Source organism: Actinia tenebrosa, unplaced genomic scaffold (assembly GCF_029948245.1).
Source record: "Actinia tenebrosa isolate PJP-AT-01 unplaced genomic scaffold, QUT_ActTen_1.0 PGA_scaffold4__44_contigs__length_22323623, whole genome shotgun sequence".
In the NCBI taxonomy this organism is placed as follows: domain Eukaryota; kingdom Metazoa; phylum Cnidaria; class Anthozoa; order Actiniaria; family Actiniidae; genus Actinia; species Actinia tenebrosa.
Window position 1 is genome coordinate 11049910 of NW_028292581.1, and position 17712 is coordinate 11067621.

At 37.2% G+C, this 17712-nt stretch overlaps 2 protein-coding genes across 6 annotated transcripts; both read right to left on the minus strand.

The window, feature by feature from the left end:
- Positions 1–273: 273 nt before the first annotated feature.
- LOC116294673 (vacuolar protein-sorting-associated protein 25) lies at positions 274–6320 on the minus strand. Its single transcript, XM_031702320.2, has 6 exons — positions 6262–6320; positions 5257–5402; positions 4492–4545; positions 2785–2873; positions 2242–2317; positions 274–1722 (listed from the first exon to the last, which is right to left on the minus strand). The coding sequence occupies exons 1-6, from the start codon at positions 6312–6314 to the stop codon at positions 1592–1594; spliced, it is 549 nt and encodes a 182-aa protein (XP_031558180.1). The 5' UTR covers positions 6315–6320; the 3' UTR covers positions 274–1591.
- Positions 6321–7355: 1035 nt separating this feature from the next.
- LOC116294696 (uncharacterized) lies at positions 7356–16724 on the minus strand. Of its 5 annotated transcripts, none has more exons than XM_031702350.2 (11): positions 16615–16721; positions 16180–16288; positions 14274–14318; positions 13353–13559; positions 12750–13036; positions 12152–12419; positions 11603–11647; positions 10390–10961; positions 9827–9857; positions 9256–9333; positions 7356–8531 (listed from the first exon to the last, which is right to left on the minus strand). In XM_031702350.2, exons 2-10 carry the CDS (start codon positions 16241–16243, stop codon positions 9281–9283), a joined length of 1572 nt encoding a protein of 523 aa, XP_031558210.1. In that variant the 5' UTR covers positions 16244–16288; positions 16615–16721; the 3' UTR covers positions 7356–8531; positions 9256–9280. The 5 variants fall into 5 exon arrangements, with proteins under 5 accessions (XP_031558210.1, XP_031558209.1, XP_031558207.1 ...); XM_031702349.2 differs by having other exon boundaries at positions 9821–9857; XM_031702347.2 differs by lacking the exon at positions 9827–9857 and having other exon boundaries at positions 16180–16283; positions 16615–16724.
- Between the last annotated feature and the right edge of the window lie 988 nt (positions 16725–17712).

The window sequence follows — 17712 nt, forward strand, 5'->3', positions numbered from 1 at the left end:
CTAAGGTCAAACGTCGAACTTTACATGAGCCGAACCTAACTGTTCGAAATGAGTTCATGTAAAGTCGACGTCGTTTGACCTGAAACTAATACACATTGGTAGATTCTAATTCCATTGTTTCCTTTTCTAACCATTTCATTGTTACACGTTGACTGACATTTTTTTATTTCACGGGTTAAATGTTTTCATTGTACATGCATATTACTCTAAAGCTTTTTATAAAAGTACAAACATATATAAGAAATAATATGATCTAACGAGAAGTATAAGTACTTTTTACTTTTTTGTGTAATTTATTTCAAATTAACATTTTATACCTGTTCACTACCATTCATAGCAATACATAGGTGTACAAAGACCACAGACCACAAAAACATAGCCCGAGTAGCATAGGCCCTGGGTGCGGCACGTGCTATTACGGCAAACCATATCATGATAGATTAAAGCTAACTTGCACAAATTTCCAAGCACAATTGTTGGCGCTGTTGCGCTTCGATAGGCCTCAAGGAACTAAGTTAAATTTGGCAAATTTTGTTTGGATTTTTCAAGAACAGTCCCTTTTACAGTTCCCTGCGTCATCTTGAAAGGTAGTTTGCATCGAAACGAGACGAACGGTGAGCTTGCAATGATAAAGACCTTTTTTTAACACCTTGGACAATTATTCACGAGCCTGGTTATTACTTTCTTTCCTGCATTACCAGCGTAAACCATATGTCACGATTAGTAACAATGACACTATAGTATCCACCAACAAAAAAAAAAAAAAAAAAAAATGCAGAAAGTTCAAATAGGTATAACTTGCCCGACCACATATATCTTTTATGCAAAAATGCTTAGTTTAAAAAATTCATCGTTGAAGGGCAATCTTCACGATACTTTACAATTTTCCTTTAATCAACGTGACAGATTTGATCGTAAAGTCCTCTTTCCGATAAATCAAATCTCTTTAACACGATAGCAACTATTTACAACAATCATTCTTGAGACACCGAAGTAGTTCAAACTACTTTAGTTTAGTCTATTCAGAAGGTAGTGCATCGCATTATAATTTCAATTCCATAAAACATCAAAAATCTAAGGCTAAACATCAAAAATAAATAATTCAAAGTGTTTTCTATTTTTAAAGAAGAAAAATATAGACTACACCAAACTAACAAGAATTCACCTTTTCGGCGCTAGCTTGGATTGTGCTACGGTCACCAAAAAGTTCAGACATCGATCTCTGATTTCCATACAAATTCACTGACTTTAAAGAGAAAATTTAGGTAGATTTCTTTAGTTAGCTATCTTAACAGCAGTAAGAAAAGCTTCAATCAAGCTAGATCTTTACTTGTATTTAGAGAACTAACTAAACATTAGCCAAGTAAATAATTCATTTAAAGTCAGTACCTTTGTACGGAAGTTCGAGAACAATGTCCGAACTTTTTAGTGACCGTAACACAATCTAAAACAATTTATACCGCGTGACGGCTAGCGCCGAAAAGGTGAATTACCGCAATGCTCAATTTAGATTGTAGAATTAGTGTGTTTTATGACTTTGATTGCAAGCCGTGTGTAAGTTCACTAAAATGATCGGAATTCAATCTGTAGACTAGTTGTAGAACTTGACTCCCAATCCACTTTCATCAGTGGCATCTGGTGCCTCAAACATCTGGGCTTTTCCTTTACTCTCCAGAACTGATAGCGCTTTTTTCATCATCCACATGTCAATACCATGAAACTCTGTCACAGAAAGATAAAATGACACTGGAGTTAATATCTAAAAGTGTTGAAAAATATTGCACTCGTTCGCAGCACTCACTGGTGAGATATTTTATAACGATAACGGTTTTTCATCATCCACATGTCAATACCATCTTTTCAAGCTTTCTAGGGGTTTTTGTTTTAGAAGGTTATCATGTCTTTTCTTGGATCTATATATTACTATTTGCTATCTTTGAAATCTGATGGCGGAAACCAGATGTAAGGTGTCGGTAGGGTGTCGGTAAGTGGTCGATAACTTAACGGTAAGGTGTCGGTAAGTGTCGACCAACCACTTACCGATACCTTACCGTACGGTGCGGATTGATCACAATAGCCCACATTTCAATACCATGAAACTCTGTCACAGAAAAATAAAATGACACTTCACTCGTTCGCAGCACTCACTGGTGAGATATTTTATCACCACTTGAAGATAAACTTCATATCTTTGTGCCACCAAGTAATATCTTCTATTCATGAAGAGAGTAGTGTACAAACCTTGATTGACTGTGTCGTCGCCCGACATTAATTCGTATAAAGTACAGACAGTGTCAGTCATACTGTTATCCTCAATCTAAAACATGATAGTAAATACTAATTTGTAATCTAGCTGTAAAAATCACATGGACCACAGAGTTGGTTTACCGCAGACAATTTGCCACCCCCCTCCTCCCCTGACCCCAGTTTTCCATGTCATGTAAAAACTACTGTAAAAGCTTTACTATAGAGATGGTTGGGGGTGGCCAATCTTTTGCAGCTTCCCATCAAAAAGTTCATAAGGCTGACGCACGACAAAGAATGACTTCACCAAGTAGTTTCCTCTCTTACATGCAAGCTACTTTTTTCCAGTAATCATCAAATCTCTGCTTTATATAAATAACGGGATCCTAATAGCACCCATTGACCACTTCTAAAACAACCCCTGAAAGAGCAGTTAACAGAAAAATGCAAATAAAGTACAATTCCTTGATGGAATTTTTGGCTTTTTTTCCAAGTTAATTTTCAAGGGGATGTATAGATTATACTACCACATAGCCTTACCCATTTAAATATCAATGCTGCCCATTCTTCTGGTTTTCTCCACATCACGTGGCATCTTTGTTTTGTTTTATCTTCCCATTCTAGATTACCTTTAGAAAACGAGGAACAGAACATTCCAGATATAATTTAGTTACAAAAAAACATTCATTCATCCAATGCTCATTTTAATTTTGGCTAGAGAAGTTTACATTGTACATTATGATCCATTTATGGAAAATGATGATATAAATCTTGAAGTGTTGATGAGTGCAGTCACAGTGGTGTTAATGGAGTAACAAAAACGATGGTGGTTGAACGTGGCCATGATGATGGTGAGCAGTTCATGGTGGTGATGATGTTGACAGTGGTGAGGTGAGATAATGATGGTGAGGTGACAATGGTGTTGGTATTGATAGTAGTAGGTTGATAGTTGGGTGATGGTGGTGATGATGGGGTGATTATAAAGGTGGTTGATAGATGATGGTGAGGTGATAATGATGTTCATGTTGATAATAGTGGGTCGATGGTAGAGTGGTGGAGGTGATGATGTGGTGATTATAATGATGGTTGATAGATGATGGTGAGGTGATAATGATGTTGGTGTTGATAATAGTGGGTCGATGGTAGAGTGGTGTTGGTGATGATGTGGTGATTATATTGATGGTTGATAGATGATGGTGAGGTGACAATGATGTTGGTGTTGATAATAGTGGGTTGATGGTAGAGTGGTGTTGGTGATGATGGGGTGATTATAAAGATGGTTGATAGATGATGGTGAGGTGACAATGATGTTGGTGTTGATAATAGTGGGTTGATGGTAGAGTGGTGTTGGTGATGATGGGGTGATTATAAAGATGGTTGATAGATGATGGTGAGGTGACAATGATGTTGGTGTTGATAATAGTAGGTTGATGGTTGGGTGATGGTGGTGATGATGTGGTGATTATAAAGATGGTTGATAGATGATGGTGAGGTGACAATGATGTTGGTGTTGATAATAGTGGGTTGATAGTTGAGTGGTGTTGGTGATGATGGGGTGATTATAAAGATGGTTGATAGATGATGGTGAGGTGACAATGATGTTGGTGTTGATAATAGTGGGTTGATGGTAGAGTGGTGTTGGTGATGATGGGGTGATTATAAAGATGGTTGATAGATGATGGTGAGGTGACAATGGTGTTGGTGTTGATAATAGTAGGTTGATGGTTGGGTGATGGTGGTGATGATGTGGTGATTATAAAGATGGTTGATAGATGATGGTGAGGTGACAATGATGTTGGTGTTGATAATAGTGGGTTGATAGTTGAGTGATGGTGGTGGTGATGGGGTGATTATAATGATGGTTGATAGATGATGGTGAGGCAACAATGGTGTTGGTGTTGATAATAGTGGGTTGATAGTTGAGTGATGGTGGTGATGATGTGGTGATTATAAAGATGGTTGATAGATGATGGTGAGGTGACAATGGTGTTGGTGTTGATAATAGTGGGTTGATAGTTGGATGATGGTGGTGATGATGTGGTGATTATAAAGATGGTTGATAGATGATAGTGAGGCCACAATGGTGTTGGTGTTGGTGTTGATAATAGTGGGTTGATAGTTGGATGATGGTGGTGATGATGTGGTGATTATAATGATGGTTGATAGATGATGGTGAGGTGACAATGGTGTTGGTGTTGATAATAGTGGGTTGATAGTTGGATGATTATTTGCTTTTTATAATCATACCTTTTTTATTCAATTCCTCTAGAATAGTATCTAATGCTTCTTTGGATAGTTTTCCTATATTGAGTTAAGGTTTAATATTCTCTTTTGAGATGCCACAATGTCAGTTATTTATTTATAAGTAAAAAATTGTACGCCCATTGGTTATCTCAAACTAACTCAAACTAATATTTTAAAACTGCCACTCCCGGCCTGTACTGGGCTCTTCCGTGAGGTTCCTTCCACACACACTACCACTACACTCAGTAATTACAACATACGAGACATAACTCAAATGCTTTTTTTAGAGGGATGAAACAGGATAACCCTGAGAAAACCCTCTCAGCAAGGGATAGAATAACAAATCAAACAAACTCAACTCACATATGATCTAGTCTAAGCCGGGGCTTGAGCCTGGACCACATCAGAGAGCGCCAAGTGGCAATTCAAGGGAAGTAAATTTGGTGAGACAAAAAGTTCTAAGACAGTACCTCAAACATGCCATCACTGATTATGCCCCTGTTAAACCTTTTCATTGAGACAAGTAAATGTGGTACAACATAAACTCTCTACGATAGTACTATATAAAACAAGCTACAGTATCATTGAATATGCCTCTGTTAAACCTTTTCATTAAGGCAAGTAAATGTGGTTTAACATTTAAACTGTCTACAATAGTACTATGATATCATACATATTATATCACTGAATATATTTCTCTTAAACCTTTTCTTTAAGGACAGGGAATAATTTCTAGACCTACACAGTCATATGAAAATAAAAGGATACTATTAATTTTCTTATTATAAAAGAGTTCACTTGACATTGCCTCTGTAACATCTAGCATGTATGCCTTCTTGTTTTTGTAATATGATAAGATCAAATCACACCACGCATCCAGCTGCTTATTTCTTGTATCAAGGTTAGGTTGTAATCTTTGAACACAGAAAACAAATTAAAGCAAATTAGAAAAGAACAATTAATAAACATAAATTTAAAGCACTTTTTAAAATTCTGCCACCTACCAACTACAGACTTACAATGAACTGAGCTTATTCTGATCTGAATATAATAAAATAATAAAATTCCTGCTCAACCAATCAGAGACAACCGTTTCCACACCTTTAAATGTACATGATATTTTGATTCCAAGGGTTTCATCTTAATCAGAAAGAACTATTTGAACTTCTCAGCCATATTCATAGCAACAACTAAAAGATGCTGTAGAGTGGCGGAGATTTCTTTCTCAGTTGCTCGAGATCGGAATGAACTCGGCCCATCGTCAGTTTGATTAACGGTTCGAAGCAAAAACACCAGACGTCTGGAGTTGGTATGTCACAGAATTAAGGAAGGCGGTGTTAAAAACAGCAAGAAGGGGATCGAATATTTCTCCTTGCAATTTCCAATCAAAAACGATTAACAGTCGTTAAAGTAAAAAAAGAAAGGAACAGCTACAGAATACCCCCTCCGAATCTCGTACAATCCATCAGTCAGATTCAAGTCAGAATACAAAATCTGTAACGCAGGGAATAGGACTAAACGTTTGGGATTCAACTAATGCTGGACTAGTTACGTAAATTTATCTTATAGTCCAGGTTATTCTATTTTGGGGAAGGAAAACTTTATAAGAATAAACAAGTTTGTGAGACTGTCAAATCTAAGTTTACGTGTAGCTAAAGTCGTATACAATCGATGTGTGTCTTCATAGATGATCTATTTTTGTCTGGCATTAGTTTAAGTATAAATAAAGGTAGATATAAAAAATATCTAGTGGTTATTTTGTTCATAACTTACGTGTAAAAAGGCGGAAAGTTGTACTGCCATGGCCACTCGAACTGATCCGCCATCTTGAATCGGGCGAGGGTACTAAGACCAAGGATTTACCACAGGTAACCCATAAATAGATTTGCTTCATGGATGAATGTGACATAGTCGCCCTTGTGTATGCTCATTGACGTGTGTCCGTTGTCGTATGGACATATATACTCTTATTTGTGACTTTAATCTGAGAGTTCGGATTTGATTTCTTTTCATGAGAGGGAAAGCATGCGAACATTTCTGGTTTTATTTCTCTTGTTTTGCGGTGGGATTCCTGGGGAAATCAAGCGGGATTATAAATTTTCAACCCATGTTTTGCTATTCACCCCAAAAAAGACATACAAGCAGGCAATTTGGGATAAACCCTAAATGAACAATTCATCCAGAAATATTTTTTTTGTTTTCTATATACTATTTTGGGACCATACCTCCAGACCTAGTGCTGAAGCGCAGTATGGCAGCGCGAAGCATTTACGGCTATGCCGGAGATTTCGGCCCCGACACCGCTATCCAATGACTGATCAGGAAGCTCGGCCTAAGCCTAAGGGAGAGGTTAGTCGGCCCCTAGACCGTAGATGATTAACCCCTTGCTATGACCAGCGAAATTACGATATTTCATTTCAACGACCACTATTTTATGGGTGTGTTAATCCATGTGGGAGGCGTTTTGAATGATTCATATATTCGTCCGGCCTATTATAAGATGATAATAGACATGCGCATATCAGCTTTAACTTTTTGCACTCCAATATCAGGTTGAGGGACTCGGAAAACAGATTAAGGGATACTCTCAAATCAGCTGATTGAGGATACAAAAAAATACATAATAATAATAATAATCCCGTTACCTAAAATCCCTTATCTGATTTAGGATAAGTGTATTGGTGAACTAACCTTGCTGGCCCTTCGCCATGGAACTCACTGCCAAAACAGTTCAAGACATTTTGCGACACAAAGAGCTTCAAAAAGGAGCTAAAGACTTTCTTATTTAAATCTGTGCATAGTTCTTGAACTTTTTAAGAAATAAGTATTGAACTATTTCAAGGCATTTTAATTAGTAATTAGATGTATTTAGTATATAGCTTTATTTATTCATTTTATGATTTATCTTATCTTTTTTCATTAGACCTGATGATGTTGTCGAGATGACAGCGAAACGTTGTCTTTTACAACTACTATTCTTATTAAATTAAATATTTATCTTTATTAATTATTTATTTTCTAGAGTGTATTGTAAAGCTCCATGGAGTTATATATGTTTCGATTGCTTGTTTTGTTTTTCCATCTAGGACCCGGCGACATTCCATTGGTGTATATGAAGCTTTATAAATGTAGAATTTATTATCATTTTATATTATGAACGAAAGGCGGATGAGACGCGATAAGTAATCATAACATTTTAATTCATCCATCTGAATACTATTCATAGATATACTATATAAATTTATTTTCTAGTATTTAAGCAGACAAGTTTCTGTTTAAAACGGGTTTGTATTTCGCCATGATAAATCGCGTATAGGATTGGCTAAGATTTCAATGTCATTCAAAATGTGTTTAGTCACGTAGTAATTCTAACTTCTGCATTCCAAGGGAAAATTGCATGAACACTTGCACTGCGCGGAATTGTGGGGCCAGTTTATAGGCAATCGCAGTCCTGCGATTTCAACCCTTGAAGATGTTCCATTCCATCATCGCTTTTTTACTCCTGGAAATATGTCCCGTTCGTCATGCAGATAATATACTAATAAAGTCTTTATTGAAATTTGCGGTCATTACTACATTAATATTCCAATGGCCGTTTGCGTTATAGCTCCACATACTACAACTACCAGAATCCCTTGCACACTATCTTTTGCTCAGTTAATAAGCACTAATTGCTATAGTTATAAGGAAACAAAACGTTATACAATTAAGTAGGGAAAATCATAAGCATTCTGGTGGTGGTAGTAAAATGACTAAAGTCATAACGCAAAGGTCTATTAATATGTCAGTCAACCGCTAACGCATACTCGAGAATCTAGTTTAATTTACTGCTGGACACTTGAGTATGCCAACGTCATTGGTAAGCTTCTAAATGCTTCAGTGGATCAGTATCAATGGGTTTTGTATAAGCTCTTAGAAACTGCTTATAACACAAAATTTTTCATCATCATGGCTGAACACGTTGAAGTTCAGTAATGTCTCTTATGATGATGATGATGGTGGTGGTGGTGATGATGATGGTTTTGGTGGCCAGCCAGCTTGCTCTTTGGAAAAATTAGAATAAGAATAATCATATAACCAATTCGTCCTTAACAGAATGCTATGTGTGCTATATTTTCCTTAAAATGCTACGTGTCAAAATTTCCTTATCTCAAAAAGGTCTAGTTTAAGTCGACGAAAATACTCGCACGTGTCATGTATTTTTGCGGATGAAGGGGAGTTTGAGAACCAATAAAAATCCACCCATGAAGTAGTAAAAAGCAGCACATTTTACTACAATGCAATTCATTCATGTTGCCCAAAACCTAAACATACGCCATTTGTATGCAATGCCCAAAAGAAGAATTCATTAGCCTACCAAGGGCGCGATATAGGAGAACAATTTGACCAACGTAAATTAAAATGTTTCAAGGATTGTGCTGCAGAAAGTATGGACTTATACACCGTTCTCATAATGGCTGACAAGCGCACCAAAACGAGGCCACCCAGTCATCTTGCAAGGCTGAGCAAGGCTGCTCATACAAAGTATGATTGCATAGCGCGAATTCAGGTAAGAACAAAAAGTCAATTTCTATACTTTTCTTTACTTTCCTTCTATAAACGCATTTCATGCGCTTTTATATCTTCTATTGTAAACTAATGACTGGTTGACCTCGTTTTCGTGCACTTGTCAGCCATTATGAGAGCGGTGTATATAATTATGTATTAATGAATTGAACTAGTTAGTAAGGAAAGCCTAGTAACTTGACATTTACATAGTTCGGTTACCTTTTTACTGTTTTTTGCTTTTTCATTACGTTGAGCTTTCTTTTGATCTTCTTTTTCTACTTTCGCTGTCTTTGATCTCTGTTTTATTTCAAATGAATAAGCGTCAAAATTACCTTAGCGTTTCAGCACTAAGGATTGGACCATTAAGTATAATTGGAGGGGGTTTTGCAGGAACGTATGCGGCAAGATATATATATATATATATATATATATTTTTTTTTTGTAACGGCCCCTGCACACATTTTTTTGTGCTTCCTTGCTGTTTCTTTACAGAAAGGAGAGGTTGTGCGATATTTTTTCGTGGGTGCTCGATATTTTTGGGGAGATTTACAGTTAAAATCCCTTATTGCTTTGAGACAATCCACCCCTCAATTATCTAACGGTCTGTTCCTGACCCTATTTCATTCAAGGCTGATTCGAGGCTAACTCTGAGAAAACGAGTCTGTAATCAAGGAACACAGCGTTAATTTAGAACTAATTTAAAAGGTCTATTCCTTCACGGAAATTAAGCGTATGAATGAAGATGTAGTGTCACAGTCGTCAAAGAAAGGAGTTCAAGAATTACCTGTACCTTGTTGGTCGTCAGGTCGTTCGATAGTAGACTGTGAATGTAACAGAGAATAATGATATGGTCAATGTTTCAGTCAATTAGTCAATGCAGTCATCGATGTGAAGAAATTTTCATTTTTTTGAAGGATTTATGAAGTTTGTAAAGTGTTCAGTTTGTTGGAGTTAGCTGAAGAATAGAGGTAAGTAGAGTATTAAACGAAAAAAGTCTTGAAATGTATCGAACCCTGAAACAACAAATGAATTTGTTAACAAATCCACCTCGTCTGCTTGGACGTAATGTTTTCCATTTCAGACTACGCGTCATTGTCTTAGAAGGGAATAATTATTTGTTTGAGTCGTATTTAATACTGATACCCCTTGCATGTGTCCTCAAAGCAGCTTGATTTGGAGGACAAATGACATGAGGATTGAAAACCTATTGTTATGTCCTCCAAACTGAGCTGCATTCCGATTGATTGCAAGTGGTTAAATAAAGGAATGATGCCCTAGGGAAGTGACACATGGTCTGAAACGGGAAAATATTACACCAAAGCTAAAAGGGTCTATACGATTATAAAGTCGTACTTTCTTAAAGCCCATGCCGGCTGCACCACCAAATGATTGCATTCCCCCCATGCTTCCATAAGACTGTGGCAGACCTCCCATACTGGCTCCAGCAGGTTGAGCCTGCATACTTTGCATTCCACCCATCATAGCTGCGCCCGCCTGACCTCCTACCATTAGAGGCTGTTGTTGTTGGGCCCCACCGTACCCAGCCGAAAGAGAACCCATACTATTTCCTCCGAACTCCAAAGGTGCACCTCCTTGCATATTGCTAACTTCCACTCCAGCGACGCCTTGAAGGCCACCACCTGCTGTAAACCTGCTATCTCTCTGGGAAGGCTCACTATCTTGGTAGGAGCCAGTGCTCATTTGGGTCCCTTCTGCGCCGCCTGTGAAAGCATTGGACATCATTGGGGAGACCTCCTGTTGGCCCATAGATTCTGATTGGGTGAATCTAGACAAGCCTTGCCCTCCATTGCTGTCTAAACTGAGCCCATTCAAGCTTCCCATTCCTTCCGAGCTAAACTGCTTTGGAGGTCCTTGCATTTCACTGGGACTGAGTTTACTGGCTTGTCTTATGATACTTGATAAATCTTAAAAAGAATTGCAAATTTGTTAAAGAAAGCGAAAAACAAAAGCAATTTCAAAAAAGCATGTTAAACAATTAAAAGAAAAAAAATCTGTCGTGACTGAACGGGATATTAAATGTTCTTGCTTTTATAAAACTATTGAACAGGTTAAAATCAAATCAGTAGCCAACTTAGTGTTGTACGGCGAGCTTTTGTATTCCCCGTACAAACATCAATCATATATGACATGTCAGCTTGGCGTAATGCTTTGTCATTAAAAGCGACTTGTTATTCTCTTAAAAACGGTTCTCATAATCGACGCAAGCCAACGCCATCACTAGACGCAGCTACATGTCCTTACTTTGAAAAAAGCAACGCAAGCGCTAAGAGAAAATTTTCTTTGTCTTGCTTTGGCTTCCTTATGGTCTTATGTTTCCATCGCCTTCGGTAGTGAGATCATCAGGCTTTTAGAAAAATGTTCTTGTTTTAAATTAAATCCATGCTCTGACCGACAATGGGGAAGACATGTATACGGCTTGAAATGAAATGGGATGGCGCGTTTTACTACAAACAATAGGATTGTTTTAGTCTTAGAAGGCCTAAGCTCGTTGCTGTAACTTCTAAATATTATAACTAGATGAATAGTATGTTAGTCAAAGACAAACCTGCTTGCCGGTATGGCATCGATGGACTGTCCAACCCCGCAAGGACTGTGGCATTCAGAAGCATGCAAACAAGAATGATACAGGATAGTTTCTGGTTAGATTAGTGCTCAATTAACATGCGTCAAAGTAACATTCTAATTTATAATTGTAAAATGAGGTTGTGAGCGCAAAAATGACTTTATATACATGCATTATCAGTCAGACTGAAAAGACAATCAAACAAGCGAAACATCGAGGCAGAAAAACCGAGAGACAGGAACTCAGAGAGATAGACAGACAAACAGGCATAACAAAGTGGCGCAGTCAATTCTTTTGCACAAAGACTACACAAATAGACAACAGATCAGATGGACAGACAGACAGGGCAAACACTGAGAATGTTTGTTAGCGTCCGTCATTCATAAATGTCATGACAAGCACAGAGACAGACAGATAGGTAGATAGTCGGGCGGATAGAAAGAGACACATAGATAGGTGAATCGAACAACATGCTGACAATGAATTATGCGTAGTACAAAAGAATATTTCACTTGCTTTTAGTTTTCTTACCGTTTTGCTGATGGCCATTGGACTCAAACGATTTGATTCTAGGAACTTCGTACGACGCACCAGTCTCCATTGGACGTTGCGCTTCTTCTTCTCGGAACCTTGCACCCTGTCCTTCGTTACTGTTACCGCCTACTTGGACGACAGTAGCCCCTTGATCACCCATAGTGGCTGATCCGCGAGAAGACTGGGACTCGGATGCTACTGCTTGCTGAATTTCATTCAGCTCATGCGCACTCTCAGACGCGACTTGGGCTTGGATACTTTGTTTCTGCAAAGAGTACAGTTAAAGAAAGGATGATAACTAGTCTATTGACCTGAACGTTTTCATCAATGTCACATTAGATCAGTTCACAAAGAAAGTCCATTACTCATAGCGCGATGTTTTGTTGTTTTAAGGCTGCGTCTACGCGGTACCGGAGAAATTTTTTACCGGTCAGAAATTCGTACGTTTAGATGTTCCGTTCACACGGGACTGAGCTATCCAAACAAAAATTCGTATATCTAGCCGAGCAAATTTGGAACTAGTTCAGTGTAAACGGATTGTATTATTACGGTTACGTATAAACGTTATGTACAGGTCAGCCTTACATATCATTACCTCAGCAGCATCTTGTTTCTGTATATTCGTAGACCAGCTTCCCTTGGAATTCCCAGCCGGACCATCATCCCATCCTTGACCTCCATAGCCGTCTTCGTACTTCTTTTCCTCCTCAGCCTCTAAAGCTAGTCGATCCTCTAGTTTGGTATCTTCTTTATACGCGTTTGTGTTTGAAGACACGTCTCCCAGTTCAGCCATACCCATCAGATGGGAGAGACTTGGTTTACGGTGGACTCTGTGTTCCTTGATTCTTTTCATCGCGGTATGTTCACTTTCGTCGTCTGAATCTGTAAGAGAATGAGCCAAAGTGCTTTGGATTGGAACTACAGAGTAAAAAGTCATATGACGCCTAATTTACCACTATCTTTGTTATCATTGATGCTAATATCCAAATGTAAGGACCAACAAGCAACGTATTAACGCTACTCTTGTACCGCATTAAGTTCGGGAGTCAATCCCTGGTCGCATTGGTGAATGATCATTGTGATCATCCTTTAGCCGTGAGATATAACTATATACACCGTTCATTCCCATTTCTAACAAGAAAAGCCGAGGAGTTTTACCAATTTCAATTTTAGTAAAAACTTTTTTAATTGAACTAACCACTTTCCTTTTTATCAAGGTGTTTCATCATAAGGTTGACCTTCTTTGCAGCGTGCCCTTCTTTCATTGATGAATCATCCTCGACCTCTGATGCCAGTCTGTTCACCTTTTCCTCCGACACTCTTGCTTCAGCCTTGTGGCCGTGTGCGATGGAATCCTCTGCAGCCAGCGACGCTGCTGCTTCTGCCTTGCGCACTGCATCTTTCACTGTGGAAAAAGGGAAGTCTGGCATTATTTAAGATTGAGGAGATTTGAAGGTGTTGTGGGGTGTGGTCAAGCTTCCTGTCTTCCATATAACGTTCCTTGAAAAAAATCCCTACCATGGGGAGAGGGGCAAGGGAAGGAATTCGCAACTCTTGTCCCGTCACACTTGGACTGATTCGCTCTTGATTCAATAGTTCAATAAAAGTAATGTTAACATTTTGAGTCTTGAATTAATGACCAAAATCTAATAAAAAACATGGACACTAAACTTACAGTTTGTCAAATATTTGTTTTTGACAGTTTTCACAGCTACGCAGTAAATAAGAAATATTTCTAATTTTCTCAGTTTTTCAAGAAAGTAGAATAGGATAATAAGCAACAGAGGACTTCGAGAAAACGAAACTCGAGTTCCCTGTGCTTATAAAGCCCCGTTTACACTGGCGAATTTCGCGGCGATTTTTGCTGCAATTTTTGTGTCAATTTTCGGAAATATGAAATCTTTTGTCTCATCCTTCAAAAGAGACATTCGTCTAGGAAAATCTTGGTATCCTGAGAAAAACTTTACAAGTAAATACAAAATCGCAAAAACAAATCTCAGCAAAAGTCGCCGCAAAAATCGCTAGTGTAAAAGGGGCTTTAAAAAGGAGTTCAATGTTGATATTTATCGATCAATCAGTTTGATAGTAATAAAATAGTGTTGAATCAAAAGTCATATACCTTGTTCCTCGCCTGATTTATCAGAATCCAAAGGTGCAGCAAAAGCTAGAACAATAATGGAAAAGAAAAAAGAAAAAAAATTAATGGCATTAGACAAGGCAAGACGTGGCAGGAATATTCAAGCTAGCGTGGCCCAGAGTTACACTCGAGGTTTTTATGTAACGTTTTTCGATTCATTTTTACAGGCAATAAAAACTTAACAAATTTCAAATTTCAAATTTAATGTTTGAATGTTCAATGATAGTACAAGAGTAAAAGTGATCAATGGCGGGAAAGGGTCAGTCATGCATGACACTCAGCAACTTTATATAACGCTCATATGTTATGATTCAGTTCACAATTCCGGAAATATGAAGGCGTTAAAAAAACGTCTTCTTCAACACTTTCCGCTCGTCTACGAAGGTTCGTGCTGTAAACCAGGCATAACTAGTCAGATAAAATTATGGAGTCAACTCGGCTTCAATGATTGCTACCCAGAGTTCTTTTCGGTCCAGTCGCGTAGGCTTGAGTTGGTCGCGACGACAACATTTTTTGAATTGACTATATATACTTTGCAGAAAGTTGAAGTTTCCAGTTTTTATGACTAATAATTTTCATAATAGAAGTGCCTAAAAGCTTAATTTCAAAAGTCTTTGGTAAAAAGTGGATTTTTTTTAGGACAACATTTTATAGGTGCGAGCTAAAAGGCCAGCGAAAAGTTACGTTATTCTCTACTTTCACATCCCAATAATACTTTGTGTCTTTGGGGGGTAAACAGAGGGTAAAAACCCACTTATTTTGCGGAAGGCTGATCAGACAATGTTGACAATACCTTGTTTGGTATCCAAAAATAAAATGAAGGAGTAAAAAACAGAAAAAGATAGAAGCTTGAAGTATTTTAAGGTAAATTTTAAACATTTTCCCGTAAATCAATACATTTTCTGTAAGACCAAAACTCTTGATGATCTTTACACGCAAAAATAACTTAGAATAAACTGATAATCAGTATTGTACAGATAAAAGCAGGTATAGTAGAAATCCAATTTAAAAACCTTTCAATTCAGGACAGTTTTTTGATTGGTTACCCCCCAAAGTCGCAAAAATTGTTGTTGTTGCCTTAATTAGCAGGCTCGGCTTGTTTTTTAAAAAAAATTACCAGTGGTTCGAATGTACTCGCCTTTTTTCCATCACTGCTTCATTTTAAAAAGATAGCAGTCTAGAGCTACACGGATTAGAAACGAGTTTGTGAGATCACGAGTGTATCAAACCCAAGAATCTCTTTCTTTGTTTTATCGATATTCCAAGATCGTGTTGAATACAACTATTATTTCAGTTTTTGATCATTAAATGGTTGAAAAAAAATCGCAGAGCTATTTTCAGTCGCACAAGGAAAAACATCAGCCTTAACTAACTGAATTTGGAAATCTTATAAATAATACATATAAAAATTTTTACTAGGTTAAACTTGATCAAATTGATCTGTCAAAGTAAATAATTATACATCTAGATTAAAAATTATGTCCAAAATATGTTAATTTGCAGTTTAAAAAAAATGTCTTTACCAAGCACGCGGTTGATATTGATATCTTTTTGTTTGTGTATTTACCTAATTGCAAGAAGGTCGTCATATAAAAATCAAAAAATCAAAAATTACCGGCAATAATTATGATTATTTATTTTCCCTTACTAGTAGATTGTTGAGAAAAACTCTTTTAGTATATGCTATAAAAAAGATAATATTGAATACGTTAGTCACTACTTTCAAAACAATGAAATAATCAATCCTGGTTTACTTAAAAAATAATTGAGTCCTATTAGTTATTGAGTCCTATTAGTTTTCGTTTTTTTTTTAATTTTTTATTTACGTTCTTGCAATTAGGTGTAAAGATGCATATAGTATATGGTTCATATTTTGATTCAAACCAACCTTCATAACCCAGAAATATGATAATACAGGTGACCCAGATTTCTGCCTTCATTATCCAAAACATCCTTCTCTCCCAATTCTTGTTTGCTTAGATTAACAGTTACCTGTCCTTCGAAGAAATAAATACATTTTGCTTCAAAAAAACATTGAACGAAAATATTAATAAATCCTCAAAAAAGTTTTTTTTAAAATTACATTGTCTGTAGCTACCGAAGCAAAGCTGGCGTTTAAGATGTAGAATATTGTCTTTATTTCTATTCGTTTTCATTTCTTTTTTTATAGTCTTGTATCAATGGCACTTGATCGTCACCCGTTTGATGTTTTCGCGTGTCCACTTTCTTAACTCGTGGCTTGTTTAACTTCAAAATATTTTGTTTTTAAAGTCTACATGTATTGTCTAGCAGGGAAAGGTCAAAACAACAACTCTGTAGTTACCTTGGATGTTTGAATTTCGATGCTTGGTTTTCGTCGTTCAACAGGAAGGCTTCCTCAAAGTCATGTTCACTTTATTACGTCAGCTTTGTAAACTAACAACTAGTTTTATAAGAACAAGCCTAGAGCAAAGTAAAGTGATTAATTATTGAAACCACTTCTCTAAAGAAGAACGATTCGCGCTTGGTTTTGCTTGTCAAACTTCTGAATTAGAACCAAAAAAGAATTTCTCCGGGCAACAAAGATTGCATTTAGTATGTATTCAGGGCAAAATGTACATCTTATTTTTCTATCGTTTTTCGGAAAACCTTTGTAGTATTGATGGTAAGCACTCAATCGTTTGGTGACCTGTTACTGGCAGTGGTATTATATTTTAAGTCTTTATCGACCCGTGAAGTTCAAGTACCATGATAATAGACCAGTAGGATTTAAAAGGGAAATAGCTGTAAGTTTGTTTCGACGACAAAAGAAATAAAACTGGTTTCTCTGGGAGTCCGGGATCCTTAACCAGGGACAAAAATGACGTGAACATTCTTATTGCTTTCGTAAATTCCTCCTTTTCGAATTTCACACCTATCGTCCTCAAACCTTCTTTCTTTCTTTCTTTCCTTTCCTGTCCTCCTGCTAATCTTCCAGCTGTTTTTCCTTCCTGCCTTGAATCCTTCCTTCCTTGAGTCCCTCCTTCCTTCCCATGCTTCCTTTCAATATTGATCTTTCTTTCGTGCTTTCTTCGTCAATGGAGTCCTTCCTTCCTTCCCGCTACTGTATTTATTACTCGCTCGTAGCAATCATGATTTGTGCAATTTAATTGATTATAGCAATATAAAATTTTAGGTTTACCATCCCCTCCACCGTACGCCCCTAAAAATAAATAATAATAAACCACAAAATAAAAACAATTTCTACTAGAAGAAATTAAACCAACAGTTTGAAACCCCAGAAGAAATAGTCATGAGGTATCAAAATAGATTAATTCTTAGTCCGGTACGATTTAGGGTGTTGCTATGGTATTGCTATTGGGCGTTGCTATTGTCCAGCCGTATTATGCCATTTTCTATAATGTCTTCATTTATTTTAAGTCGTGTTCTGAGGTATAATCTT